At 44.7% G+C, this 27,982-nt stretch overlaps 1 protein-coding gene and 1 long non-coding RNA gene across 5 annotated transcripts in view; one reads left to right on the top strand and one right to left on the bottom strand.

Moving 5' to 3' along the window:
- Positions 1-678: 678 nt before the first annotated feature.
- Positions 679-19,351, bottom strand: LOC118537512 (uncharacterized). The gene is made up of 3 exons (XR_004918174.2): positions 18,802-19,351; positions 3,332-3,408; positions 679-889 (listed from the first exon to the last, which is right to left on the bottom strand). It is a non-coding gene; the product is annotated as an uncharacterized LOC118537512 (long non-coding RNA).
- KAT7 (lysine acetyltransferase 7) overlaps positions 19,323-27,982 on the top strand; it is a 31,384-nt gene continuing 22,724 nt past the window's right edge. For 2 of the 4 annotated variants that reach the window (XM_036094858.2, XM_036094840.2), the window contains exons 1-4: positions 19,477-19,632; positions 22,072-22,219; positions 24,694-24,870; positions 26,671-26,910. In XM_036094858.2, coding sequence (XP_035950751.1) covers positions 19,618-19,632; positions 22,072-22,219; positions 24,694-24,870; positions 26,671-26,910 — 580 coding nt within the window. In that variant the 5' untranslated portion in view covers positions 19,477-19,617. Of the gene's footprint in view, positions 19,633-22,071; positions 22,220-24,693; positions 24,871-26,670; positions 26,911-27,982 lie in introns of all 4 variants that reach the window. The other 2 variants (XM_036094836.2, XM_036094827.2) reach the window with 1 other exon arrangement.

Below are 27,982 nucleotides of genomic sequence, written 5' to 3'. Positions count from 1 at the left end.
TTGTACAGTGACTCCATTAACAACTCCTGGTCTTCCCAGTTCAAAGCTCTCTGACCTACAAGTCAAAATGAGCTGAGATGGTCCCCAAAGAGAATGCATGCAGTAAAAATCACATGCTATAATGTATATGAGGACATCTGGGAAAGAAAACAGCATTTAAGTTACTATTAAAAACTATTACTCTTCAAAAGAAAAAAAATTACTCTTGGCATTTATTAACCATTTTGTTCCACATAAGGAAAAAGCAGAAGGCAATCAACCCTGGATCGTCTGCGATAAGGGACCATACAAATAATTGGATAATTCCCTCCAGATTTATATTTAGCTATGAATTCTATTTTTGATCTTGCTACAGATTTATCTTTCTATTTCTGTTTTTGCCCACTTTAATGTTAAAATGAAGGTATTCCCTGAAGCCATCCTAGTTAATCAGAGAAAAGGAGGTAATCTGGGAGCATCCTGCAAGGCAAGGAGAGGTCATTCTGTGATTACGTATTGAAAGCAGATAATACCCAAAGTGGAAATTCAAGAATTGGTTGAATATTAAAATCACCCTACATACACAGAACAAATTTGAGGCAATGGAACATCCTAAAGTATGGTTTTCTTTGTGAAGAGTGTATGTACTCTAGCAGATTTGAAGGGTTTATGTCAAGATCTGACATTTGAAATCTTTTTTATTGGCTGGGAAATGCTGTATTCCTTTTCCATGAAGAGAACAACTTTAACACAGGCAGATAGGGATGAACAAAAACTGATGAACTGATAAAAAGTCAGAGTCTTTATAAACTTAACTCAGTTTTTTTCAAAAATATCTTGCAACTTATGTTCCTCAAGTCCAATTAGTTCAAAGTCTTCATATGCTTTTTTTTAAAATTTTCATGACAATCTGGAAGAAGAAAACCATAGATTTTTATTATAGAGCAAGTAGGAAAACCGAGGCCAAGAAAGTGAGTCCTTTTGATCTGTAGCTCAGATCTCTATCAGATCTTATTGGACCACCCTGCCCCACCTCTCCATTAATAAAATCAGTGATGGTAGCAACTAACATTCACTGAGTTCCTTTCTCTATGCCAGGTACATGTTAAGTACTGTGTGTACATTTGCTCATTTAATGCTCATGACCACACCTATGAGATGGGTATTATCTCCTCTTCAATGAGGTTTCAGAAAGAAATAACATGACCAAGGTTATTCAGGCAGCCTGACACCAGAGCTGAACTCCTATTCTTGTAAAACTTTGTTATGAACACAGAAGGATTACTATTTATATTTTACATAAAGAGTCTCCAAAGATGCAACTTTGCCTGAGATGTTAACACTGCCTAGTACACATACATCATCTCATTTAATTTTCACAATAGGCATGTAAAGTAAAAACAAACAAACAAAAAAGTCCCCAAAAACAAAAACGCAGACATTATTGTCCCTATTTTATAGAAGGCTAAGTCACAGATGTTAGGTGACTTGCTCCAAATCATCCACTCAGTAAATGGCAGACCCAGGACTTACATCGGAGGTCTTTGGACTCCAAATTCAAGTACTTTCCCAACCAACACTCAACTTCTAGACAATTGGCCTACCTAAGAGCCAAAGGATGGCTAGTTGATCTCTTGAAATCTGTTCTTGCCTGACAACATATTCCATTTTAGGACCCCTCAACATGTAAATTCTCAGGCATTCTTAGGAGATGATGGGTAATTGTTATTGCTTAAGCCATACGGCGTGTGTTAGAGGTAAAAGCCCTGGAATGAGGAATCTTGAAATACTTTGGGCAGGTGGCTTCCTTTCTCTATGCAAGAGTCACCTCCATTAATCTCACAGAGTGGTTCTAAAGATAAAATGGCACAGTATTAGATAGCAGCATTCTTCCATTGGAGAGAAGGGTAATGTGGGTAGCCTCAAGGACATGGTGTTTAAATTTTGTTCTAGGGGCGCCTGGGTGGCTCAGTTGGTTAAGCGACTGCCTTCGGCTCAGGTCATGATCCTGGAGTCCCGGGATCGAGTCCCGCATCGGGCTCCCTGCTCAGCAGGGAGTCTGCTTCTCCCTCTGACCCTCCCCCCTCTCATGCTCTCTTTCTATCTCATTCTCTCTCTCAAATAAATAAATAAAATCTTTAAAAAAAAAAATAAATTTTGTTCTAAAGCCAAGGTACCAGGAATTGAGGACCTGGACAGTGGAAGAAGAGCCAGTGGAGGTGGCACAGCTGAAGAATTGGATCTTCTGAGTCCAGAGAGTCATGGTCCTTCCTGATAAGTTGTTGGCAGGAGACACTCGAATTGACCTAGCCGGAGGAGTGAGAAGGCAAGCATGCATAGGAGATCCCTGTCTTCTCCTTACACAGGTATCATGCCCAAGCAGCTGTCTCTTATTCCCTTCTCTATCACCGATAGCTTCTCCTGGCACGGGCTTGATGGTGGGGATAAAGGCCTCATCTGAAGATAAACTCTTGTCTTTTTCCTCCACTGAAAGAAAACCATGGCTTTGGGGAGGCTGTGTGCTGCTAAGGGAGATGCCTTGCCTTACAAAGCATCTTGTAGCTTGCAAAACAACAAACAAACAAACAAAAACCTTTGTTACTGTTCCCCCTGTCATCCTTATCACCATGGTTGTCATTAATTCATTCATTCAGCACAAATTTATTCAGATGACCACTATGTACTGGACAGAGAGCTAGGCACTAAGGAATGACACTAACGTTCAGAGACATGCTCCCTACCCTGGAATTCATAGCCCAGCGGGCCTTGAAGCCTGTATGCAGAAATGGTACCGGGCTAGATGCCATTCTGATTGAGACATGAAGTGGTTCCTGCCTTCAGGGAGTTTGGGTCAGAGGCAGGCACTCAGAAACAGCAAAAGTGGAAGAGTACATACACAAAGTATGTCAATACTTTGCAGGAGTCAGACGGAGTACCACGGACAAAAGGCTGTAGGGAATTCTGGCAGATCAGAGGATCAACAAGGACGTCTTATCCTACTGGCTACTGAATTAGGAGAAGGCTGGGGTCCTCATAGCTAAGAAGGGCCTTCTAGTTCTGAAGGTGATGTCCGGCCCTATTTCCAGGGCACCTTGACCCTCACTCTATGCGTTTTTGCCACAATTACCAACAAGCACGGGAATTCCAGATCACCATTCTTACTCTCCCAAACCTGACCCTCAATAGCAATTGTTCAGAGAATAGAGAGCTCTTGATATTCCTTGGTACCTGGGGGACTGTCTCTGTACTTCCAGGTAAATGTCCAAGTGCTCACGTCTTTGGCCCTCAGGTTCCAAAATAACAAAACAGAAAATAAGATGACGCAGACACACAGTGTCTCTTTCCGACCTACCTCCTTTCCTCAGCCTCTGTCTGAAATGTCAGGCCCGGCTCCTCAGGGAACGAGATCCTGAGGAAATGGGGTCAGAACTGAAGGAGCAGAGCAGCCGGAGAGGGATTGGGAAGGAGGGTTGAGGGAATGAATGAGGTTATGGGAACAGAGTAGGGAGGGGTCCCAGCCCTCAACATCTCTCCCACTCTGGTGGCCTCTCTCTCCCTCTATTCCTTCCCTCTTACTCCCAAGGTAACTAGATGGCCTGGATTTCGACCTTCGGGTCTGTGTCTGACACATTCCATCCCTTGCTGCAGCCCACCGCTTCCTGTCTTCTGGCTTACTTATCTCACGTGCTCATTTTCCTTCTTTCAGACCGGATGACGTTCCCTCCTTCACTCTTCGTTTCCTCTCAGTGGGAATCAAACTTTCCTGCTGAACTGCAGCCTTTTAAAAATGAAGATTCCTTATCCTTAACAATATGGGGTATGGTGGAAGTTCTAAAACAGGTAAAGGGTAAATGTGGGATCAGAGACATCAAAATATTGGTATACCGGTCCTGCTGGCACTCCATGAAAAATAGAAAATAGATTTTTTTTTTTTTTTTAAGAATTGAGGGGCACCTGGGTGGTTCAGCAGTGAAGCGTCTGCCTTTGGCTTGGGTCATGATCTCAGGGTCCTGGGATTGAGCTCCGTCCGCGTTGGGATCCCTGCTCAAAGGGGGGTCTGCTTCTCCCTCTCCCTCTGCCCCTCCCCCCATTCATGCTCCCTCTCTCTCTCTCTCTCTCTCTCTCTCTCAAATAAATAAATAAAATCTTTAGAAAAAAAAAAAGAATTGATACAGATGTTAGAGACTCTACCTGATCAGCCCTCTGATTTTACAGATGGGGAAATGGATGCCCAAACGAGAGAAGGGCTGGTCAGAGGCCACTCAGAACATCAGAGACAGGGTAGGAGACCAGGACTCCTGCATCCTATTCAGTGTTGCCTCAAAACATAAATAACTTCTAAAAGAATTTATATGGAATACTATTCAGCAATGAAAACAAACAACTATTGATATGTGCTGCAGCATGCCTAGACCTCAAACACATGATGCTAGGTGAAAGAAGCCAGACGCAAAAGACCACATAGTATAGGATTCCATTTATATGAAATGTCCAGAAAAGGCAAATTTATAGAGACAGAAAGCAGATCAGTGCTTGCCTAGGGTTGGGACAGGGAACAAGGATTACCTGGAAACAGGCACACTGGAACTTTTTGGGGGGATAGAAAGGACCCACAACGGGTGCCTGGGTGGCTCAGTCGTTAAGCGTCTGCCTTCGGCTCAGGTCATGATCCCAGGGTCCTGGGATCGAGTCCCACATCGGGCTCCCTGCTCTGTGGGAAGCCTGCTTCTCCCTCTCCCACTCCCCCTGCTTGTGTTCCCTCTCTGGCTATGTCTCTCTCTGTCAAATAAATAAATAAAATCTTTAAAAAAAAAAAAAAAGAAAGAAAGAAAGAAAGGACCCACAACTGGAATGTGGTGATGGTTGCATAACTCTAGAAATTTACCAAAAAAAAAAAAAAAAAAATCACACAGTTACACATGTATAAGTGAATTTTGTGGTATGTAATTTATACCTCAATCAAGCTGTTTCCCAAAAAAAGGAGTTAGATATGTGTACGAATGAGGGATCTCGGATGTGTGGCAAGCCCTGCTATTCTTTTAAGGGAATGTCTCAGGAAACAAAGAGAGCTACTTCCGTGATCTCCCTTTTAAAAGGTCACTGTGAAAGACAGAAGATTTGGCTCTTTGGCCTATGGAACACCCAGGCTGGCATTTTTCAATTGTTACACATGTCCTCCTCTCTAAAATAGAGAAGTTTCCTCAGGAGAACAGGTGTGTCTTGGTCATCGCTCTCATTACTCAGTGAGCTCTGTGCCTGGCATGCCTGGTGGTGCCTCACAAAAATGAACTTGACTTCTGTCAGGTCACGTGATCACAGGTGCCTTGAGGAACCATTTGGTAACTAGAGCAGTGCCTTGGTGGGAACAGTTTGTGTACCCCCACACCAGGCCTTCTCAGAGATCAGAGTCTTTGCCAAGGACAGATTGGGTTATGTACCCTCCCAGGAGACTGCAGAGTCTCAGCTCCCTTTATTTTTTTTTAAAGATTTGTATTTTGGGGGGCCCCTGGGTGGCTCAGTCAGTTGAGCGTCTGACTCTTGGTTTTGGCTCAGGTCATGATCTCAGGGTTGTGAGATTGAGCCCCGCGCCAGGCTCCGTGCTCAGCGTGGAGTCTGCTGGAGATTTTCCCTCTCCCTCTGCTCCTCCCCCCGCTTGAGCTCTCTCTCTCCCTCTCTCTAAAATAAATAAATTTTTAAAGATTTGTATTTTTTAAGTCATCTTTATACCCATCGTGAGGCTCAAACTCACAACTCCGAGACCAAGAGTTACATGCTCCGCCTACTGAGCCAACCAGGCGACACTCAGCCCCTTTGACTTCCCTCTTCCTTTCCCATTTACCTTAAGTTGGCCTCAAAAATACAATTACCTGGGAGCAAATAAGCTACAACACCCTAAACATTCTCCATCTGATTCCATATCCAATCCCTCTCCCTTCCTCTCACACCATGCACCAAATCAGGCATCAAGTATCATGAGATCCAATTGAAAAAGATTCCAAATATAACAGAAGGAATGTATGATTGGAAAGTTGGTCTGCAGTCTGATTTCCTTTAGACCCAGGGCATAGGCTCCAGAGCTTATTTTCAGAGCTCAAAATATTATCTCTAAAGGTATCTTTTGTGATAGATAACTGCAAAATATCACCACAGATTCTTCCTCACTTTTATTCTCTGGGCTTTGGTATATGAGATTGCCCCCCCCCCCCACCCCGCCAGCCTCCTGGCAACTCTGTCTTCTTCACCATCTGCTTCAACTTCCACTTCCAGTTAGACCTCATTTCCTCCAAACATTCCTCAACTGACCTGGTCAGGCACTGATGATTCCCTCAGGACTTAGGTTTTCAGCTTCAGTGTTCGGCTTGCAGCCCATTATTTTGTACTAGCTTATGGGTAGCTTTCTTGCTTCTCCTAAGTCATTTTATGTATGTTTGTCCCTTCTCCCCAGTTCTGAGCAAAGGGAACCATTTGCTCTTGTACTTTTTTTTTTTTAAGTTTATTCATTTGAGAGGGAGAGAGAGAGAGAGAGAGAACCCGAAGCAGACTCCGCGCTGAGAGTGGAGCCCGACGCGGGGCTTAATCCATGACCGACCTGGAGATCACGACCTGAGCCAAAACCAAGCGTTGGATGCTTAACTGACTGAGCCAGCCAGGCGCCCCTTGCTCTCGTATTTCCTGTCAGTACCTAACATGACCCACTGCACTGGGCAGTGGTGAGTCGGTGTTGGTTATTTAAGTAACTGACTGTTTCTCCAACTGATCGCTCTTGAATGTTCCTGATCACTCTTGGAAGTTGGGGCTAAAAGTCCTGACAACTGAAAGGAGGGAAGGAAGGCTCCAGGTTTTGTGAGGACTAATGCTTATCATCTGGGGGTTCCTCTTTAAGTTAAAGAGTAAAGAAATTATAGAATTAGGTACAAGGCCCTAGAAGTGTTCTCTGCAAGTGAGGGGCTCAGACTCTTAAAGTTTCATTAGCTTCATGGTAAGCCTGTTTCTGACTGAAAGAATGAAGTCCAATTATATCCCGTCCAACTCTTCAGCCCTGACTGAATGAGGTGTCTATTCCTTTTTCCTGTGGATATCCTGTACCCAACACATTTATTCCACAAGATGGCTCTGGCTCAACAAAATGGCTTTGGCAGCCTAGTCTGTCTATCTCATGAGAAAGTCCCAAAGTGCTGAATTGACACTCCTCCCATTTAGTAACTTCATGGCACTTAGAACCGTTCTTTCAGAGCAGGTGGTTTCTCCTGATGTGCATCATGGAGGGGAGGGGGAAGCTTGTGCTCAATCCTGGAAGCCCCCGATGGCTCAAAGACTTGAGGAGTTGTGTTGTACAGCGGAAGGGGCTGGAATGTTCCAGTACATTCCACCAGTGGCCTTTATGACCCCTGCTTCCAATCAACTTAGGCAAAGGCCTGGTAGTCTACAAAGTAGCCTGTATTCTGCTGGGGTAGGAAGCAGTTCGGCCTTGCTTCTTCCATGCCACTCTGATAATATCACACAAGTTGGCACCTTCCTTGGAAGTCCCACCCAGAAGCTCTATCCAATTCTTTGACCTCCTGGGTGTTTGCCCAGAATGTCAAGCCAGGGTTTAGAAACCAGCCCTGTCAACTTCTTGGCCCTATACACTCAACTCTGAATTCTTCCCAAGACAGACTAGAAATTCTGGGATCCCTGAACCCAGTAATGGGCCTGCATTCCTCAAAATTCCCAAGAAGTTTGCACCACCTGTGCAGACAATAACATCAGCCCCCCCAACCCCCCCAGGAAAGAAGTGATATAATCAGGATGCTAAAGGCCATGTGCCCCGGCTACACAGCATTAGAAGAAAACATCCACTTACTGGGTGCTTACTATAGGCTATGCAATTTGCACACGTAATCTCATTTAATCCTCAGTCATAGTTATTATACCCTATACAGTAGGTATAATTATCCCCATTTCACAGGTTGAGAAGACTGAGGCTCCGAGAGGTTAGGAAATGGGTTGAAGATTATATAGCTAGAAGTGACAGGTTCACCTGCTTTCAAAGACTGTATGTATAACCACTATGGGGTTGGGGGGGTCACCACCCCTTACCCAGAGGTCGAAGGTCAGAGTTAGGAATACAGGCCAGACCCGTCATGCCACCCATCAGACCACCCACTCCCCTGCCTCCCTGCCACCTCCCCAGCCCTAAACTCTCTAGAATTCTGACTTTGTTTATATTGCAGGAAGCGGTGCTCAGAAATTGTGGAGGTGAGTCTGGCAGGTTCCAGCTGTTCCTGGTGTGGGAGTTGAACAGTTTTTGGAACTTCTCCTTGGCAAAAGCATGTCTTTCCTTCAGCGGACTAGCCTAGGATCAAATCCATTTGCTTCCTCCAAGCTTCCCAGCTTGGGGGAGGAGAGAGAGATGGGGAAGCTGGGGGATTTCCATTGGGAGAAACGAGAGCAAAATGAAAGGAGGTAGAAGGGTTAGTGCTGCTCTCTAAGCAAGGCAGCCAGAGCTCTGGAACCAAGACTCAAGAAATTTCTGTAGTGTGGCAGATAAAGTGAGAAAGCTCTTCGTGGGGTCAAAAGAGAGGCAACAAGAGGAGGCTCTAGGGAAGACTCGGCAGAGGAGGGTGGCAAGGAGGTAAGAACTGATCCGGGACCGAAAGTGTATTTTAATTCTGAAACCACTATAATCACCAAAGGAAGGGACTCACCCCTTGACTCTATCTCCCCACTCTGGGGCGGGGCAGCCAAATAAGGTGTGCTCTTGCTGGATTGTGCTCTCCGAGGCCAGAAAACACAGGGGGCGGGGGAGGGCAGGGAAGAGTGCCTGACCGACGGCCCTGTTTGGCTGATAAATGATGAGCACCCCTGCCTGTTGCCCATTCTCTTTTCTCTCTGCTTAGTTTGCTGCAAACTTCTGCCTGGCAGGGAGCCCCAGAGAGGGGTGGGGTAAAAAGGGTCCTCCAGACAGTATTTAATACTCTGTGATTTATAGGCTGCTGGAAGGAAGGGGGGGGAGCCAGAGAGGGGAAGCCCCTGGGATTAGGGACTAGTTTCCATGACGCATCAGTACACCACTGACAAGAGTCAAAGTATTTTCCTGATGCCTGTGCCTTCAGTTTCAAGAGACAGCCGTCACCCCTCCTGGGGCCCAAGGCTCGGGTACCATCTAGGTTGAGACCCGTGGAACTGGCTGGAATGAGACTAATGGACATACATCCAAATCTGCAGCCTGTTCTGTAAGCCTCATACTGCTGGGCGAGGGAAGAAATCAGTGAGGTCGAGCAGCTCAATATGTGTTTTTGGAGGATTTATTTTTTTTCATGTACAAGAATTCTTTTGAACCCTCCACGGCTCCAAGAAAAACTATTTGAAATGTCCCTGCTTAAGGGGCCAGGGGGTTAAGTGCCAGGGATGGAAGGCTAAAAGCCAGAGATGCTGGTTGCAGGGATTCTTGGGATCGGGGCTAATGGCCTCCCTGCTGTGGGCTTGGGAATACCAGGCCCGGGCTTTGGTTGCCCTGAGAGATGCAGCCATTTTTACTTCTGATTGAAGGGCACCACCTTCTGGGATTTTCCCTTCTCTGGTCAAAAACCAGAGTAGAATATGCCCCGAGGACCAACAGGGCATGTGCCCAACAGTCTGGAGGGCACTGAAGGAGATAACAACGTGATGTAGGGTGAGACCCATGCTTTATATAGTTTACAGTTTGGTCCTGGCTGGGGGAAAGAAGATGCCTTCCATGAGAGTGCCTGGTAATTGCCCTTCATAAGTGTGATCTCAAAAGGTCAAGGGATGGGCCTTGAATAGCCCTAATGTCCCTGAAACAGTCTATTGTATGGCTATTGTCTCTACATGTAAAGGAACCCTTCTTGACCCTATTCGTACTTTTCTCTTTTTCTTGCCTCTGGGGTTTCCCAAGTGAATAACTGCACGCTACCCTGTCCCCAGACCCGAGTCTACGAGTCTACGAGTCTACGAGTCTACCGCCTTTAAGCTTTAACAAAAGATTTCCACATGCATTTCTTAAACTCCTACTATGTACCAGGCATCACACTCCGTGTGGGGATATAGAGGTGAACAACACACAGGGTTCACTTCTCTGCCGAGTCCATGGTCTAGTTATCAAAAGATTTTCCTTTGTGCTTTGGGATTTAGTAATCCAATGGGCAGGTAACCCCCTTACATTTTCATATGCGGGGCTCAGATCCTCAGCCTCCATCTTTCCACAGTCTTTTTTTTTTTTTTTTAAAAGATTTTATTTATTTATTCAACAGAGAGAGACACAGCGAGAGAGGGAACACAAGCAGGGGGAGTAGGAGAGGGAGAAGCAGGCTTCCCGTGGAGCAGGGAGCCCGATGCGGGGCTTGATCCCAGGACCCTGGGATCATGACCTGAGCCAAAGGCAGATGCTTAACGACTGAGCCACCCAGGCGCCCCTTTCCACAGTCTTTTAAAGTTTGCCTCATAGGGTGACCCCCACTTTTCCCTTGGCTAATAATTTACATGACCTTTCTCTGGACTCTGATAGGTCTTCCTTGGGAGCCAAGTGACTGGAATTAGGCACTATATTTTGTATACGAATGCTATATGCATGTGTGTATATGGGTAACACAATGTTTTCTAACTTCCTTCATTTAACTGTTGGCCGTGTTTTCAAACATCCAATAGTTAACTGAGTGCCTACGAAGCACCATGCTCGATACTGAGGATGCTGTGGTCTGGGGTATATGTTAAGGTATGGAAGATAAAGAATCCAGAAGTCACACAAGTACATTTATAACTACAAACAAGACGAGAGCTATGAAGAAATGTACAGGGTGCCTAAAGGTATAGAAATGGAGGCCTGGATCTAGTTTGGAAGCTTTAGGAAAGAGTTCCCTGAGGAAGTGACATGTGATCTGAGATCTGAAGGATTAGTGGAAATAGGTGAAGAAGAGTATGAGGAAGAACATTCCAGGCAGAGTAAAGTGCAAAGGTCCTGAGGTAGAAGGAACCAGGGCACTCCAGAAGAATTGCAGGGAGGCCAATGAGGCTACAACACAGAGAATGAGGTGGTGTGGGATGAGCTGGAATGTTAAACAGAAGACAGACCATGCAGGACCCTAGAGGCCAGGTAAGGATTCCAGTCATTATTCTCCAGAAGCATATGAAACAAAAATCTACAGAAGAGTTAATAATGGCTCTTTTCCCCAGATTACTAAGTTGCTTATACTTATCTTGAAGGAGAATGGTAATGATGGCCTGAAGTGCTAGGAACTTTCCCAGTGTCCTGGCATGGTGTGGCTATGTTTGCCTGGCACTGGGGAGGCCCAGGACTCATGAGCCAGCCCCACCCTGGCAGCCCTCAGGCAAGGGATGGCCCCTGCTCATGTGGACAGAGGAGCAGGGGTGGAGGGTGGGTGGAGTGCTTTGCCTGAGGTATCGGCTCCACAGTGACATTTGGAACAGTCCCAAGACTATGGCTCTTGTTCCCAGATAACTCTATCATGTATGCCCCCCATTTAAATGGCCCGCTCACCCTGCTGCCCTTCCTGTACAGCTGTTCTCCCCACCCAATCTGGGGAAGGCCCCTGGATAAGAACTCTTGACTGCCCAGAACCTGGGGTTTTGACCTGCTGAGTTCAGGCCTCAGTACTGTCTGGAACCAGGTACATATCCTTGATAGCTTTGCACTGGTATTACTGGAAACCATGGGATAAGAGGGTCATGATGGTTGGATTTAGCCTTTCTGAAGGCCTCTCCTTCTTTCTGATCCTATTTTTGGAGAATGTGGTTTGGTGTAGTGACATCTACTGGCAAAGCAAGGCAGGTAAGCAAATGACCAGATGCCCACTTACCCTCAAGTAATTTTTGGACTAGTGAAAAAAAAAATCATCCTAAGCCCCTGATGTTGGTTAGAGCAAGAGTAAGAAGCCCACGGTTGTGGGTTTGGACCATATATGTGCTGATTTGCCTTAAATAGAGAAATGTTTTTTCTAGTTGCAGCTTGCATCCTTAACTTCGGCCAGTTGATTACGTTTGGCTACAGTTAGTCACAAGGGAGACTGGGTAAGCATGTGTAAATGACTCAGGGACCCATTCCTAGCCCCCATTCCTGGGAAAGCATCTCCCAACAAAATAAAAAGACCCACAGTTTACAAATGGCAAAATTCAGGGTCATTTTTCATCCTCCTGAAGCTTGACTGGTTTTGGAATTCTTTTTCTTTCTGGGACTCGGTTTCTTCTAGGTCCCTGGGAAAATACTGTCTATAGAACCATCTTCAAGGTTCCTGTAGTGGGCAAGCGTGACTACAGCTTTTAAAGTGGCCCCACACCTCTTGCTGAGGTAAAAGGGAGCCTGCCTCCTCACTGCTTTCATGCCTGTCACCTCCACATTCTGTTCACGGGGCCATTCTCTCTCAGTAGCGTGCATTCTTTTTTTTAAAGATTTTATTTATTTGACAGAAAGAGACACAGCAAGAGAAGGAACATAAGCAGGGGGAGTGGGAGAGGGAGAAGCAGGCTTCCTGCTGAGCAGGGAGCCCGATGCAGGAATCGATCCCAGGACCCTGAGATCATGACCTGAGCCGGAGGCAGATGCTTAACACCTGAACCACCCAGGCGCCCCTAGTAGCGTGCATTCTTGACTAAGAGTTTACCCCTAGAGGTCACTGGAAAGCCAGAGCGAAACAGTGAGGAGAAAATACTAGGGCAAGAATTACAAAGCGGATGTTCTGCCTTCTTAAATAACACTGACTCCGGAACCGAATGTGGCTCACATGAAGCATCTGACTATCTATCTATCTACCTATCTATCTATCTATCTATCCATCTATCTATCTGACCCTCGTTCAGACTTAAAAAGAAAATCATCAAGACCCCCGTAGAGAAATGGGTAATGAGGATTTCATGGAAGAGGAAACAGAACTAGTAAAGAAACATACGGCAGACTGAAGTAAATCCTTACCAGAAATCAAATCCAAAGCACATTGGAGGCACAGTTTTCATTTTGACTAAAATTGCAAGATCTTTTTTTTTTTAAAGATTTTTATTTTTAAGTAATCTCCACACACAAGGTGGGGCTCAAACTCACAACTGCAAGATCAAGAGTCACACGCTCTACAGACTGAGCCAGCCAGGCGCCCCAAATTGCAGGATTTTTTTAAGTGGTAACACTCACTTCTGGGAATAATGTCTTAAAATTGGCACCCTCACATGATGATGGTGACACTTTACATTTGGGTAAGTCTTTGGGGAAAGACAAAAAGTGATATATAAGGGGCAGACATAAACAGAGAAGAGACCTGCAGAGGCACACGGACGCTTGCTGCCGCGTTATCTGACGTAAAAGATCCTCAATAATCCCACATAGGGGAGTGAGCACATTATGTCACAGTACCACAATGCAACGTCACACAATGATTATAATCACAATTATGAAGACCATAGAGAAACATGGCGCATGTTGAGAATATGTAAAAATATGAAATTTCATGTAAACAATGGGCACATCTATACAAAAATATCCACAATAATAAAATGTGCTCATGTGGTGAAAAATTGGAAGGTACTCTGCAAAAAAGAAAAGTAGCTTTGTGGCAGCAGTGAGATTAAGGATGTCTTATTTTCTCAAAGCTTATTTAGTGTTGGGGCGCCTGGGGGGCTCAGTTGGTTGGGCCTCAGCCTTCAGCTCAGGTCATGATCCCAGGGTCCTGGGATCAAGCCCCATGTCAAGCTCCTGGCTCAGCAGCCAGTCTGCTTCTCCCTCTCCCTCTGCCCCTCCTGCCCTGCTTGTGCTCTCCCCCTCCCTCTCTCTCTCTAAAATAAATAAATAAAATCTTAAAAAAAAAACAAAAAACCCAAACACCTTATTTAGTGTTATTCTGTGTTAATGTTTGAAAAGGTGGAGGGGTTGGGACAAGTGAAAATCATACTCTCCCAGCCCCCTCTATACACACTTGTCCTACATCCTCTGCTCCAGGAGGGGAAGGCCCACGTCTGCTTATCCACGGTTGCACTCAGCCCCTAGCCCAATCCTAGCACTTATCAGATGCTCAGTAAATATTTGTTGAATGAATAAATGAAAATGCCTGCAGTCCAAAAAGTCTCAACCCGGGGTCACTGGGCACGTTCCATCCTGGGGAATGAAGAAGAATTTGGTTTTGCTCGAATAAAAAAAGGAAGGTGGGGCGCCTGGCTGGCTCAGTCAGTACAGCAAGTAGCTCTTGATCTCGGGTTCATGAGTTCAAGCCCCACATCGGGCTTAGAGCTTACTTAAAATTAAAAAAAAAAAAAAAATGAAGGCCCATCCACAATGGCAATTCCCCGGTCTTCTTGATAAGTGAATTTGGGCTTGGAGAACCCAGGGAGAGACAGTCTGTTAAAGCAAACCCAATTACCACCCAGGAACATATGTTGCCTGGAGGCCTCTGCTGCCATAACAACGCTGTGTAACTATAACTACAGCCCTGGAGGGCTTTGGCCCTGTCAAATATGGAAAAGGATGTCTTCATCACACATAGACTTCATGCGCAGACTGACTTCCCTGGGGAGCTTAGATCAGGGAAGGGAGGTAGATAAGTGGAGGAAGGGGGGAGACGAAGGGCAGGAGTGGGAGAACTGCTATTGAATCAGGATTAGGGTGATTTTTTTTTTTTTTTTTTTTTTAGCAATTTTCAAAATGTGGTTATTTGACTGTTTAGTTTTGGTGGTTATTTATAACCCCAGCTGCAGAGGCGGGGAGCCGTTCCTGAGCCCGCTGGGATCTGTCCAATACCTTCCCCCAGGGTGGGGTTGGGGGTGGGTGGTAGATAAGGGTGATAACAGGAACCAAATTCACAAGCGGCCAAGAAGGGAAGAGAAGTTGCAGGCCACCCTCCAAGAAGAGTGAGAAAGTGACCAGTAGTGACTGTGCTGACTCCATGTTGAAGGCAGCTGTGAATGAAAGGATTTTAATATGAATTACAGTCGCATCGGCAACCTCTGAGGTTCTCCCGAAGGGACAGAGACTAGGCCAACACTTCTACTCAGAAGTCAGGAGATTGGCCCGGCTACACTAGCCACTCTGAAGGTCAAGGCAGGCTTCCCCACCTTACAGGACAGTTGTCTGCACAAAGAAGAAACTACTGTCTCTATCCTCTCCTGGCACATCCCTGGTCAAAAACAGGCTTAGAGGAGAGAGGGTGGCTGGTTCTGTGCAAGTCTTTCCTAACTGAGCCAACACTTGGCAGTAGCCGCTGAATTTACTGACCCTTGGAGATGTCAGGAAGCCAGGGAGAAGCCGCCCAGGCAAGGCTCCCAACCTCCAGGAGCCAGACCTCTGAAGTAAAAGACAAACAACTCCACTTTGCATTTGAAATACAGTACCTATCATTTTACTGGCAGGGGAGCATTTTAAAGGAAACTCAGGGATCTTTTAGGGAGCTTACAAATGTGACTGAAGAGATAAGATACAGATACAAGAAAGAAAAGGCACAAGAACATACACAAAAGATCAGCCCCACGCCCCCTGCCCTGTTCAGTTCCTCTTCGACTCTGGGTAAGGTTATTGTTACAGCAGGATTCGCATTGGTCTCCCTGCCACTCTGATTAGTCCCCCTCACGGCTTCCAGAAAGAGATCTCTAAAGTGCAAGTGTGATCGTGGGACTACTCTGCTTAAAGTCCTTCCGAGATGTTCCATCACCTCCTGTCCGGGCTCCTCAGCAGGGCGTCGCCCAAACCATTCCTGCCTCTTCTTTTGGCAGCCAACCCCCCAACTCCACCCTGCTGTTGGTCACCTCCATGCACGATGCTGCTCCGTCCCTCTGCGCTTTTGTGCATGCTGCTCCCTTTGCATGGAAAGCCCCTCTTCTCCTTGCCCGCTGGCAAACTCATCTGTCCTATGAAACCCCACTCTTCTTTTACCTATTCTAGAAATCCTTTCCTTTACCCTCCAGACAAAACACTCTACTTCCTCCTCTGTACCACTCTGACCCTTGCTCGTCCTTCTATTTTCCCATTAATACTCTACAGTATTTGGGGACCATGAGATTACTGGCTTGGGGAGACATGCTGTCTTGCCCATATTGGGTGTGACTCAAAACCTGGGCTAGAATTCCCGGGTAATTACTCTGTGTTTCTTGAGCTGAAGTGAGGGTGAACAGACAAAAGCAAACAATCACTAGACCATGTAAAGATATATTGACTAACAGCAGGATGTTAGCCATGACTAGGGTGACTGGAATTATAAATATCAGCAACAACAGCCATTTACAGAGTATATACTCTGGCAGGAACTGTGCTAAGTGCTTTACGACAGTCGTCGCCTTGAATCTTTACAACAACCTTGTGGGGCGGCTATTAGTGTCTCCATTTCACGGATAGGAAAACTGAGGCACAAATTCAAAAACCTGTCTGAGAGCCATGCAGACAAGTGGCAGAGCTGAGGGGCGCCTGGGTGGCTCAGTTGGTTAAGCATCTGCCTTCGGCTCAGGTCATGATCCCGGGGTCCTGGGTTGAGCCCCACATCAGGCTCCTTTCTCAGCCAGGAGCCTGCTTCTCCCTCTGCCTCGGGCGCTCCTCCCTGCTTGTACTCTCTCTCTCTCTGTGTCAAATAAATAAATAAAATCTTAAAAAAAAAAAAAAAAAAGAAAGTGGCAGAGCTGAAAGTCAATTCCCGATCTGACATCAGAGCCCTGGACTGGGTACTAGTAGAGCTATGAATAAAATAAATAGGAGTTCCTATTATCTGTTTGGAAAGGAGAAAGGGGAACAGAACATCGACCAAACTGTATAAGGAAAAGTATAAATATAGTAGTAAATGTAAAATAATATATCACTATGCCCTACTACCTTAGAATGAATAAATCAGGAAAGATTTTCTTCTTTTTTTCTTTTTTTAAAGATTTACCTATCCATTTTAGACAGAGGGGAAGAGCTCAAGAGAGCATGAGTCGGGGGAGGGGCAGAAGGAGAGACTCCTCAAGAAGAAGACCCCCTGCCGAGCTCGGAGTTTGAGGTGATAGGTTCCATCCCAGATCCATGAGATCATGACCTACATGACCTACACTTAACCGTCTGAGCCACCCAGGCGCCCTAATCAGGAAAGACTTTCTGAAGAAAGTAAATGTTCAACAAAGTTGGGAGATGCATCCAGGCAGGAGAAAAAGCCCGTGTGTGGGTGCCTGGGTGGCTCAGTCGTTAAGCGTCTGCCTTCGGCTCAGGTCATGATCCCGGGGTCCTGGGATCGAGCCCCACATCAGGCTCCCTGCTCTGAGGGAAGCCTGCTTCTCCCTCTCCCACTCCCCCTGCTTGTGTTCCCTCTCTCGCTGTGTCTCTCTCTGTCAAATAAATAAATAAAATCTTAAAAAAAAAAAAAAAGCCCGTGTGAAAGTGTAAAGGCAGGAGAAACAGTGGAGCTGGGCTGCCTGTGTGAAGTCTGGCATATGAAGATGGGCCAGGGGCAACTAGTCAAGAAACTTTGAAACCAACATCAGTTTCTGCTTCAAGAGCTAATTGTGCCATGATGAAAATGACCCTCAAAGTAAAGATTATATTTGATCCAGAAAAAGAAATGAAGAAAAAAAAAAGCTTTTAGGGTTCCCTCTTCCCCACTCTAAATATACCTAGCTGTTCCACTTTCATCTTAAATACACGTTTTCCTTTTGATCATCTTTCTATCCTATTGATGTTAGTTTTTTTCATCTTTCTTCCAGAGTGCCCACTTTCCAAGGACAAGAACCATGTCTAAATGAAACTGTAAATTCTTCAGTGTCAGCTGCAGTGTTTGAGAATCCAGTGTAAGCAATTAATGTTGAACATTTGTAATGCTGGTATTTGTATGATGAATGGTTAAGTCAGGATAAGATCTTATTCTAAAATACTAATTTCCAGGGAGGGATATTTCACCATCTTTGAGTGCCATCCATTCAGAGATTGTGGAACAATAAACATGTCCTGATTGACTAGCAAGTATTTAGTGTGGGCAGAGCACGGTCTGGGCACACAATTAAGGACGATACACAAAACTGAGTTATGCTCTTAACACGAGAGCTCCTTACTCTAGTCTGGGAGCCAGAGCATCCACGACTGACCTCAGGCACACACCAGTAAATGCAAAATAACAGTAATAGTGGGAAATTAAATGAAGAGATACAAGAGGAAGAAACGTGAGCCCTTTTCCAACAAGTTCTTATGTGCAGTTCAACCTTAGGTAGGTTATTCAGAGGTATTTATACTAAACACTAAAAGCTAAATACTAAACACTGAAAGCTGCCTGTGTTACCAGCAGCCCAGAATATCCCCGATGACAGTGCTGGCTAAAGGTCTGGAACTTTAACTTCAGAGTCCTCTGTTTTTCTCATCAATCAGATGTTTACCTTCTACTGCTTTGTTCTTTAGCTCTGCTCATGGGGGAACTCAGGTGAAACTGGGGTCCAGGATTCTAACTTAATGACTGAGCATGCCTGGAGTCCACCCAGTCGCTTTCCGCCAACCTTTGGTTCTCTCAAAGCATTTCCTCCAGCGAGGTTAAATCCTCAACGCCTGCTCATCATTTCCCAGCTTTTTAAAATAGCTCTTCTAGCCAGATATTCTTGACCAACTTTTCCTTCCTCTCACAACTGACCCTATTATTATTATCATTTAAATATCCATGCCTTTTTAAAGCTCCAGCTTCACTAAAAATATTCCTTCCTCTTCTTCCCCCACCGTCCCCCACCCCCCAACTACTGGCTCAAGCATTTAGATTTACAGAGGTCACTTGGGCTAAATAGGGTTCACTGCTTCTCCGACACTGGTACCGCACCGGCACCCGCCCCCACCCCCGCGGGGCCACCCAGGGCTCTCAAACCCATACAGAACGGGGAAAGGAGGTGGGCGCTCACCATGAAGTGAAACTGGGAATTCTTTGGAGCTACAGCTTCTGGAGAATGGTTTTACCTCTTTCCGCGACGTGAACAACTAACTTACTTGCTGTTCGCTAAGGGCAAGGACAATGTCTCCTCTACCAGAAACAAACTTACTGATGATGGGCGCTACCCTTTAGTTCCTTTTATAAGCCCCCATTCCCACCACTTTGTGATGCAGGATGGCTTTTAAGATACAAGTTTTTGTGCAAAATATCCCTTCCCAACTTTGAGTTTATATAATAAACAGAAATGTCCTTTAGCCAATTAGGCAACGAAGGGGTTAAACCTCAGCCACCTGATGGATTCTGGGGGTTTCCTTCCTCGACTTCAGAAATTAAAACGACCGGGAAGGGAAATTTGCCCAAGGTAAAGATGAGAGCCGCTAACTTCAATTGTCAGGCTTCAGCCCCAAACAAGAATGGCTGCCCACGTCCACAAAAGGTGCCAGTCCCCTAACTAAAAATGGCTGGCCCGGATTTCTACTACTGTGCTACTTTCTGCCCAATTCCAAAATGGCGCTCACCAGCCTCACCAGGAGGAGCGAACCTCCCAGCACCCTCTCGGGCCCTCAACGTCAGGTGACGCGAGGCCCAGCCGGAAGTGAAGGAAAAAGCGCCTCAGCCCGCGGCGCCTGCGCAGAAGGGTCTAGACGCTGTGAAGCAGGAGGCACTTGGGATCGTCCGCAGGATTGGGACTGCTACAGAGGCCGCCACGGAGCCCGCCGGAGCCACCGTTCCTACTGCTGCTGCCGCCGCTGCCCGAATCGGAACTGTCGGGCTGCAGCCGCCGGCAATGCCGCGAAGGAAGGTGAGAGGAACGGGACAGAAGGGATGGCGGGTGTCTAAGGACAGTCGATTGAGCAACGTGACGCAGTTGGCCACGCCTCACAGTGGTTGGGTTCCAACTTCCCGCTCCCCCGAACCTAGCTCAGCAACCTTCTCTTCTGTCCCTACCCAACAGAAAAATGTGGGCCCGATCCTGGCCTCGGCCTATGCTTGCAACTATTCCCGCCCTCTGCTTGCCTGGTTCGGAGGCGTTCTTCTCGTTAATTGGTCGCTGAAACGCCTAGAAGGATATTGATTGGCTGGTGGCACCGCCCATTTGGGTCCAACGGTCACCTCCCCGCGTGCGGGGGCTGTGTCGGGGCCCGGCCCTACCGCTCTCCGACTGGCTGTGGAGAACGATCCCTCCTCTCTTGATTGGCTAGGCTTGGCAGTCTGTCCCGTGGGGGCGCGGTGTAGCAGTAGCGCCATTGGGTGGCACGAATCCCCGCCCTTCCGGCCGGTGATGCTGATAGGTGCATAGGCGGGGTTTTGGAGCATCCTTCCTTTCCAGGCGGGGGGCACAACAAAGCAGAGGACTGGGTGGTAAGGAACCAGCGCCCACTCCCTAGGGATCCCACTCAGGCCTGTTGCATCTAAGCAGTAATTTTTCCTTATTTGCCCAGTTGGACAGCGGCCAGAAAATGCAGTTCGTAAAGGCAAAAACTTTCCAGAGTTAGATGGGATTTATACGGTCACCGAGGGATACCCCCATCCCTTTTCTTTGCAGCTGAACAAACAGAGACCTAATGGAGTGCCCCAAGCCACTCCCATTAGGCAATAGCGGAGCCAGGACTACAGAACAAATCTAATTAAATTCAACCCATGTTTATTGACTACTTGCTTCTGTGCTAGTTGCTGGGGACTCACGAATTAATTAGACATGATCCCTGGCTTAAGGAGATCACAGTCTGATGGGGAAAACAGGCATATAAATAACTGTAGAAGGAGCTAGTAAATTCTCTACTTGGGGGTATATAACAAGTATTGTGGGAGGGAAGTGAGGGAGCAGTTAAGTCGCCTGTGGAGTAAGATGGGAAGTGGATGGTGAAAGCCAGAGAGAAGAGCTGAATTTCAGCGTCAAACCAGGAGGGGATGGTCAGGGGATTCAAGTATCTGGGTAATTGGACTAGACGACCTTTAAGACTCCCCCTTCATCCCATGGATTTTCTGGAGCCTCTGCTCATTTCTGGGCAGATTACCCTTGAAATATTTGGAAAGCTGCATGGTATTCTTGCTCATTTCTGCAGAAATCTTTCTTTTCATGGAGGTTTTCAAACATCTGTACCTTTTATTTCCTCCTAAAAATGGCCTACACTCTTAGGTGGTATTATGTTAAGGCTCACCACATGCTGGAATAGTATTGGTGCCTTGGAATAGGTCCACAGGCCCCTTTCTGCAATTCCCAAATACAAAGAGCTTTTGAAAATATGTTTTTAGTAACATTTGGTTGGCAAAACCTGTCTTAAACTATGCTGAGGCTACTTAAAGTTTTTGTGTGTCTTGTTGGGTGTGATTGTTACATATTCTGCTGTAGAAATATTAACGTGTTTGATGACGGGGTGTTGCTTGTGGGATATATGCAAAGTATTCCCTTTCCAAAAAGCCAAAAAGTTATGAATTTCAAACACAACTGTCCCTAAGGGTTTTGAATAAAAAACAGGGGGCTTGTAGCTTGAAGTTTTATATGGTTTTCTAAGCAAATACTCTTCCCCTTTCTGTCTTAGTAAAGGGTGTAGTGTTAATGTTCAGCTGTTAAAAGTTATCTGTATGACTAATCATGCTTCAGGAAGATAATAATTGACAAATAATTATTAATTGAAGAGATGATAAAATCTCTGTTCTTGAATATCTACAAGTCTTCATGTGCAAGCTACTTTTTTTTTTTTTTAAGCACTTTTGGTATTCATGTGGAGAAACTTCATAGGTAGATAACATAAGAAAGAAGAATTTTAGTCTTTTTCTTTACGTTCTCTTGGGATCAGAGTTGTGGATCATGATATTTTGAATTAGTATATGGTTTAAAAAAACGTGATGGCCTTTCGTGGAGACTTTGAACAAAAGCTACTCTAAAGTTAAAAGGAGACTAGCACTGATATTTTTCTCACCACCATGGACTTCAAGTGCATAGCATTGTTGGCCAGACAATTTTGAATTGGGTACTTTTATTTCCAGTTTGTAGTACTGACTGATAAATGGGTTTGTTTCCGAAGTAGTGTTAATGAAGTAAGAATTAATTCTTTCATTCATTTATAAAGGTGCATTATTTGTAGGTTGTTCCGTTTAAATGCCTTAAGTAAAGGGAATTTGGCGGTGGAATCCTCCTTTAGTGTTTTCAGGATCATGGTTCACTTTATTTCCAGTGTTAACACAAACCCACAGAGTAAATGCTTCTGTGCTAATGTCTGGATCTATGGTGTTACAGAGGAATGCAGGCAGTAGTTCAGATGGAACCGAAGATTCCGATTTTTCTACAGATCTCGAGCACACAGACAGTTCAGAGAGTGATGGTACATCCCGGCGATCTGCCCGAGTTACTCGCTCTTCAGCCCGGCTGAGCCAGAGTTCCCAAGGTATAAGAATTCATTCTTCCTGACCACGCCTCACTGCCTACCCACTGGTCATGTTATTGTGTTAATATGGAAACTGGTCCCTTGGCTTGGTGTAGGTGACAGAATCTGGTAAGATGCAGAGGGAATGACTGCAGAAGTATCGAGTCTTAATGGTTCCCTTAGGAGTGTTGTCCAGTTTGGACACCCAAAGGAACTATGTCTGATATAATGGCTGTGTGACACATGGATGTCTTAAGTCGTTTAACTTTTTTTTTAGACTACCTTTTTCCATCAGTAAAATGGGAATGCCATCTCTTTACTTTCTGTTAGAATGGTTTAGACTTAGGGACTTAGAAGAGTCTCTTGACCTTGTTTTTGGAGGAGGTTCAGTCCTTCTCAGTACTTCTAAAACTTGTACTTAATTCTGTTATGTAGTCAGACACAATTAGTGAATATAAATAGTTGCACCCAACTGTCAGTTGTAAATGCCTAGAATTTTGCTTTGGTAGTAAAGAATGGAGAATCTCTGTGTTGGAAGGTAGTTTGAAGGTTCTCTTCTGCAATTAGCCATCTCGGCTTAGATTTGGAGGGTACCCCTGTTCCCTCCTGGTTCTGCTCTGGGATTCCCTGGGGAGGAAAGAAGGTTGCAGTTAATGCAAAAAGCTGATAATCAATAGGTGATAACAGATTAAGAGGGAAAAATTTGTAATATGCTTTGAGCACTTAAACAGTGCCAATTTGGTTACTACTTCATGAGCACATTGCAAAATGAGAGAAAAATAGTTTATCAAGCAAGAAAATGGGAACATTCTCAACAACTGTTCTATATTTTATTTTTTAAAGATTCTATTTTATTTACTTTGACAGCGAGAGACAGCAAGAGAGGGAACACAAGCAGCGGCAGTGAGAGAGGGAGAAGCAGGCTTCCTGCTGAGCAGGGAACCCAATGTGGGGTTCTATCCCAGGACCCTGGGATCATGACCCGAGCCGAAGACAGATGCTTAACGACTGAGCCACCCAGTCACCCCTATTTTATTTTTGAATTTAACATTTCAGCTGAAAGGACGCTGTTGTCTCTTGAGTCTCAGTTTGTGTTTATTTTTTTAGCACAGTGGGAATATCGATAAACGACTGCTGTAATTCAGATACTGTGCTGTGTACTGGAATGCCATGATAGAAAAATCATAGTTCCTGCCCTTAAGGTGCTCACAGTTCAGTGCAAGATGTGTCAGTCGATCATGGTCATGGATTGTGGTAAGGGCTCTGAGAGGTTTGCATAGTGTATTTTGGAAGCTCAGAGATGGGGCCGGCAACTTGGGGCAGGTCTCCAAGGTGGAATTCCTGAAGGATCTAGTAGGAATTTATAAGTTGAAAGATGGGAAAATGTTATTCTAGGCAGAGGGAACAGTATATGCAAAGGAAGGGGCATAATATTCTTACAAAGTGTAATTGGTCATGCCCCGGACACCTGAAAGTTGTAAATATTCAAAACTGCTAGGAAATACCTGGGCCCTGGGTCTCTTCCTAGTTGTTATACTTCATAACTGGGGAGTTGCACAATTCCTAGGGGCATTGTTCACAATGTAGTCTATGTAAGGTAGCCTTCTCAAAAGCAAAATGTAGATTGTGTTTTGAATTGAGCCTTCTGGAGGTATGCAAGCCGGTAACCTAGCTGTGTGCTAATTTTTTTTTTTACCCAAAAGTTTGAGAATTTCAGTTTTCTTTGGAGAACCTGTGCGATTTACATACCACCTTAAGATCTTTCGTTGTTTAAAAAATGCTTGTTTTCAGCTTTGCATCTTTTTCTAGTTCTTTTTTAAGTGTCATCAAATTAGAGATGTCACAAGGCTGCCAGGTGTTTCAGAATAGGTTTTGTTATCTAAAAAAATTCCAGAAGCTGTGTTCTTGCCTCACTCTTCATAAATCTATTATGATTTTGCTTCAGAGTATCAGAGATCCCGAAAGAAAGGAAATATTTATATATTGTTATACCTTTAGTAGTAGAATATCTGTTTTATGGTGGGTTGGACTAAGGGAAGAAAGGGAGGATGCAGCTAATATTTAGAAAGCACTAGATCTAGGTACCAGGGATCACGTTAAATGAAGTTGATATGAAGTATTCACTTACTTCTCACAGCAAACGTGTGAGGAATGTGCAACTAGTATTTTACCTTTTTTATAGATCAGGGAAAAGGCTTGAAGAGATGAACTTGCCCAAGATGCTGTAGCTAGTTGGTATGGTGGAGTGGAATGGAATGGGAGTCAGTCTTGATTCCAGAAGCTAAACTATTCTCTACTATATTGCACCTCTGTATCTGATCTAGGCTCTTTAGCTTATATTTTATTTAATAAAATAGATATTTTAACTATTTGTCGGATTTTGTGAAGTATGACAAGGAGGGCATACATGCTAATAAATCATATGGATAAGAAATAAAACAAATTTCCTTCTTTTCTCTTTAATTATTTTATTATCTTTTAATATTGGGGATCAGATTCCAGTCCTGTTCGAAATTTGCAGTCTTTTGGCACTGAGGAGCCTGCTTATTCTACCAGAAGAGTGACCCGTAGTCAGCAGCAGCCTGCCCCAGTGACTCCAAAAAAATACCCCCTTCGGCAGACTCGTTCGTCTGGCTCAGAAACTGAGCAAGTGGTTGACTTTTCAGATAGAGGTGAGTGAGTTTTGGGATCATTTGGTCAATTACAGAGAGGATCTGGTCAATTTCCTCTTAAGGAAGGCTTGGGCCCACTGCAGATAGATGCCCAATACTGACAAAATTCAGCTAGGTAAATGCTGTTTGTCTGATTCCTTTCTTGAATGGCTTGCTGAGCAGTTTTGTACTGGAGTACTCTTAAAGTCTAGAGTAACAAGTATATTAGATTGAACCCATAATAGGCAAAAGGGACTGGAGCCCTTTTACCCATAGATGAAGAAGGCTTGAACCAGATTTTCCTATAGTTACGCTTTTCAGTCCACTTACCTCTGAATTTCTGAGGAGGAGTGACCTTTGGTAATGGGCGTGGTGAGCTGTTGAGATTGTGATTGACCAGCCCAAATGAGATGCCTTAGAGCACAGGTTGCAGACCGGGGAGCATCTAGCCTGCCAACATGCTCTGTTGGTTTGCTTGCACAGTATTTACCTTTTTTAAAAAAAATTAAAAAAAATTTTTTAAAGATTTATTTACTTATTTCATAGGGAGTGGGGGGGAGCAGAGGGGGAGGGAGAGGGACAAGCAGATTCATGGGGCTCGATCTCAGGACTCCTGAGATCACAACCTGAGCTGAAACCAAGGGTTGGACGCTTAACCAACTTTGCCACTCAGGTACCCCAGTGTTTACATTTTTATTTTTTATTTTATTTTATTTTTTGTTAAAGATTTTACTTATTTATTTGACAGAGAGAGAGACAGCGAGAGAGGGAACACAAGCAGGGGGAGTGGGGGAGGGAGAAGCAGGCTTCCCGCTGAGCAGGGAGCCCAATGTGGGGCTCGATCCAGGACCCTGGGACCATGACCCGAGCTGAAGGCAGGCACTTAACAACTGAGCCACCCAGGTGCCCCAGTGTTTATTTACATTTTTAAAAGTTTGTTGCCAGCATTTGAAAATACAGAATTTCATAAAAAAACAAAAACAAAAACCTGGGTTACTAGTTTCTTTTAAAAACTGGAAAGCTCTGGGAACATGAGGTGACCATTCACTCACAGTATTGATTGGAACGGAATAGCAGTTGTCTTCTTGAGGTGGACAATTGCTCTCGATTTGGCCTTGCTCGGCCCTTTTAGGCATTTAGCTTACAGCCCATGATTTACAGTCTGAATTGTTAGATTACTAACAAGCTAGCTTGAGAGTCAAGTTCATTCACACTCTCACACCAAGTCTGTCATCCAGAAGGACACCCATTTTCATTTCCATCCTGTGTGTCTCCTGGAAGGAGAGTTGGATGGTCATTTTATTTTACTTTATTTTCAAAGAATTTATTTGTTTATTTGAGAGAGGGGGAGAGAGAGAGACCACACAAGTGGGGGGAGGGGCAGAGGGAGAGGGAAAAGCAGACTTCCCACTGAGCAGGGAGCCCGATGTGGGGCTCAATCCCAGGACCCTGGGATCATGACCTGAGCCAAAGGCAGACACTTAACCAATTGAGCCACCCAGGCACCCCATGGATGGTCATTTTAAAGAAAAATTTACTTCCGTCCAGTTTTGATTACCCATGATGGGGGCCTTATGAGAAACACAGATAAGTGAAATGTATTAGGGTAAACCCGAAACTGAATTTTACTTAGAATGTAAAGTTGCACAAAGGAATGATGTTAGTTTCTCTTCATTTTCCTTATAGCTTTATAGCAGATAAGTGGTTAAAAGTCACTAGTTAAATGATAGAGGATCTGGGAAGCCCATAAACTCTTCTGAGTAGTAAAACTCTAAATAAATGAACCCCATTCATGAGCTCTACCAATTGCTTTTGCTTTAGAAACTAAAAATACAGCTGATCATGATGAGTCTCCACCTCGAACTCCAACTGGAAATGCCCCTTCTTCTGAGTCTGACATAGACATCTCCAGCCCCAACGTGTCTCATGATGAGAGCATTGCCAAGGACATGTCCCTGAAGGACTCGGGCAGTGATCTCTCTCATCGCCCCAAGCGCCGTCGCTTCCATGAAAGCTACAATTTCAATATGAAATGTCCTACTCCAGGCTGTAACTCTCTAGGTGAGTGTGACCGGCTCCATGACACCTGTGTTCTGTGGTTCTTACCCTCTGGAATTAGGATCATGAAGAAATGTTTTGTGTTCTCTTGTGATCTCGCTTCTTAGGTTCTTCAGTGGTGCTCAGAGTATCACCAAGTTGCCCACTCAAGTAGAGAGTATTTTTGCTTTCTTGGCCTGTGGTTCATAATAATAGATCTGGTTGCAAAGACATTAAATGTGATGCACTGATCAGTTTATTGAGAGCTTCTCCCTGCGAAAAATTTCCTCCTTTTTCCTTCAGAAACAAAACAAAAGACCAGTTACCTCCAAATGGCTCATTGTAAGGTGCATAGTTGGAGCTTAATGAGGAGTGTATGCTAATGCAGAATACTGGTTGTATGGCCAGAGCTGTTAAGGAAATGAGAAAAACAAGATTTCTTATTGCACGGCTGTGAAACTAAAAGGGCACGGATGAGATGCTGGACTTCTGTGACTTCAGTGGTTTTAGGTTTTGTGTACTTAGTAAGTATAAACCAGACAAATATTTCTTCTCAGATAAATGAATATCTCAGTGTTTTCTTATGACCTTTAGCCCTTACTGACAGATTATTATAATGGTTTAAACCTTATGAATGCTCCTTAAGGTGAGCTTCAGTGCAAATGTTGCGCTTAAGCTTTTGTTTAGAGTTGGAAGGCGCTGATTGAGATTACAGGCTTTTCTCCACTGGGTCTACTTCTCAAATTTGTAAACTTTTCAACGTGGCCATCAGGTTCAGAAAATATGTTCAGCAAAATAACGTCATTAATTTTTTTTTTTTAATAATTTTGGTATAAAAGTATTCTGTGCTCGTGAAAACTTAAAACCCTATAAGAGCCTTGAAATGCATAAGTAAAAGTTTTCCTTCACTCATATCCCTGGGTATAAAACTGTTCTTGGTAGTTTTTTAATGAATGATTCTAGTAAGTTTATATGTACATGCACACACACACACGTGTATATACATATATTTCTATTTTGTTATTCACAAAAGGGAAAATATAATGGTTTGGCATCTTGGATATTTTACATTACTTAGGGTTCCATCTGTTTAAAG

Source organism: Halichoerus grypus, chromosome 2 (assembly GCF_964656455.1).
Source record: "Halichoerus grypus chromosome 2, mHalGry1.hap1.1, whole genome shotgun sequence".
NCBI lineage: Eukaryota > Metazoa > Chordata > Mammalia > Carnivora > Phocidae > Halichoerus > Halichoerus grypus.
The sequence above is the reverse complement of the archived record's forward strand: the minus strand, read 5'-3'. Positions and strand labels throughout refer to the sequence as shown.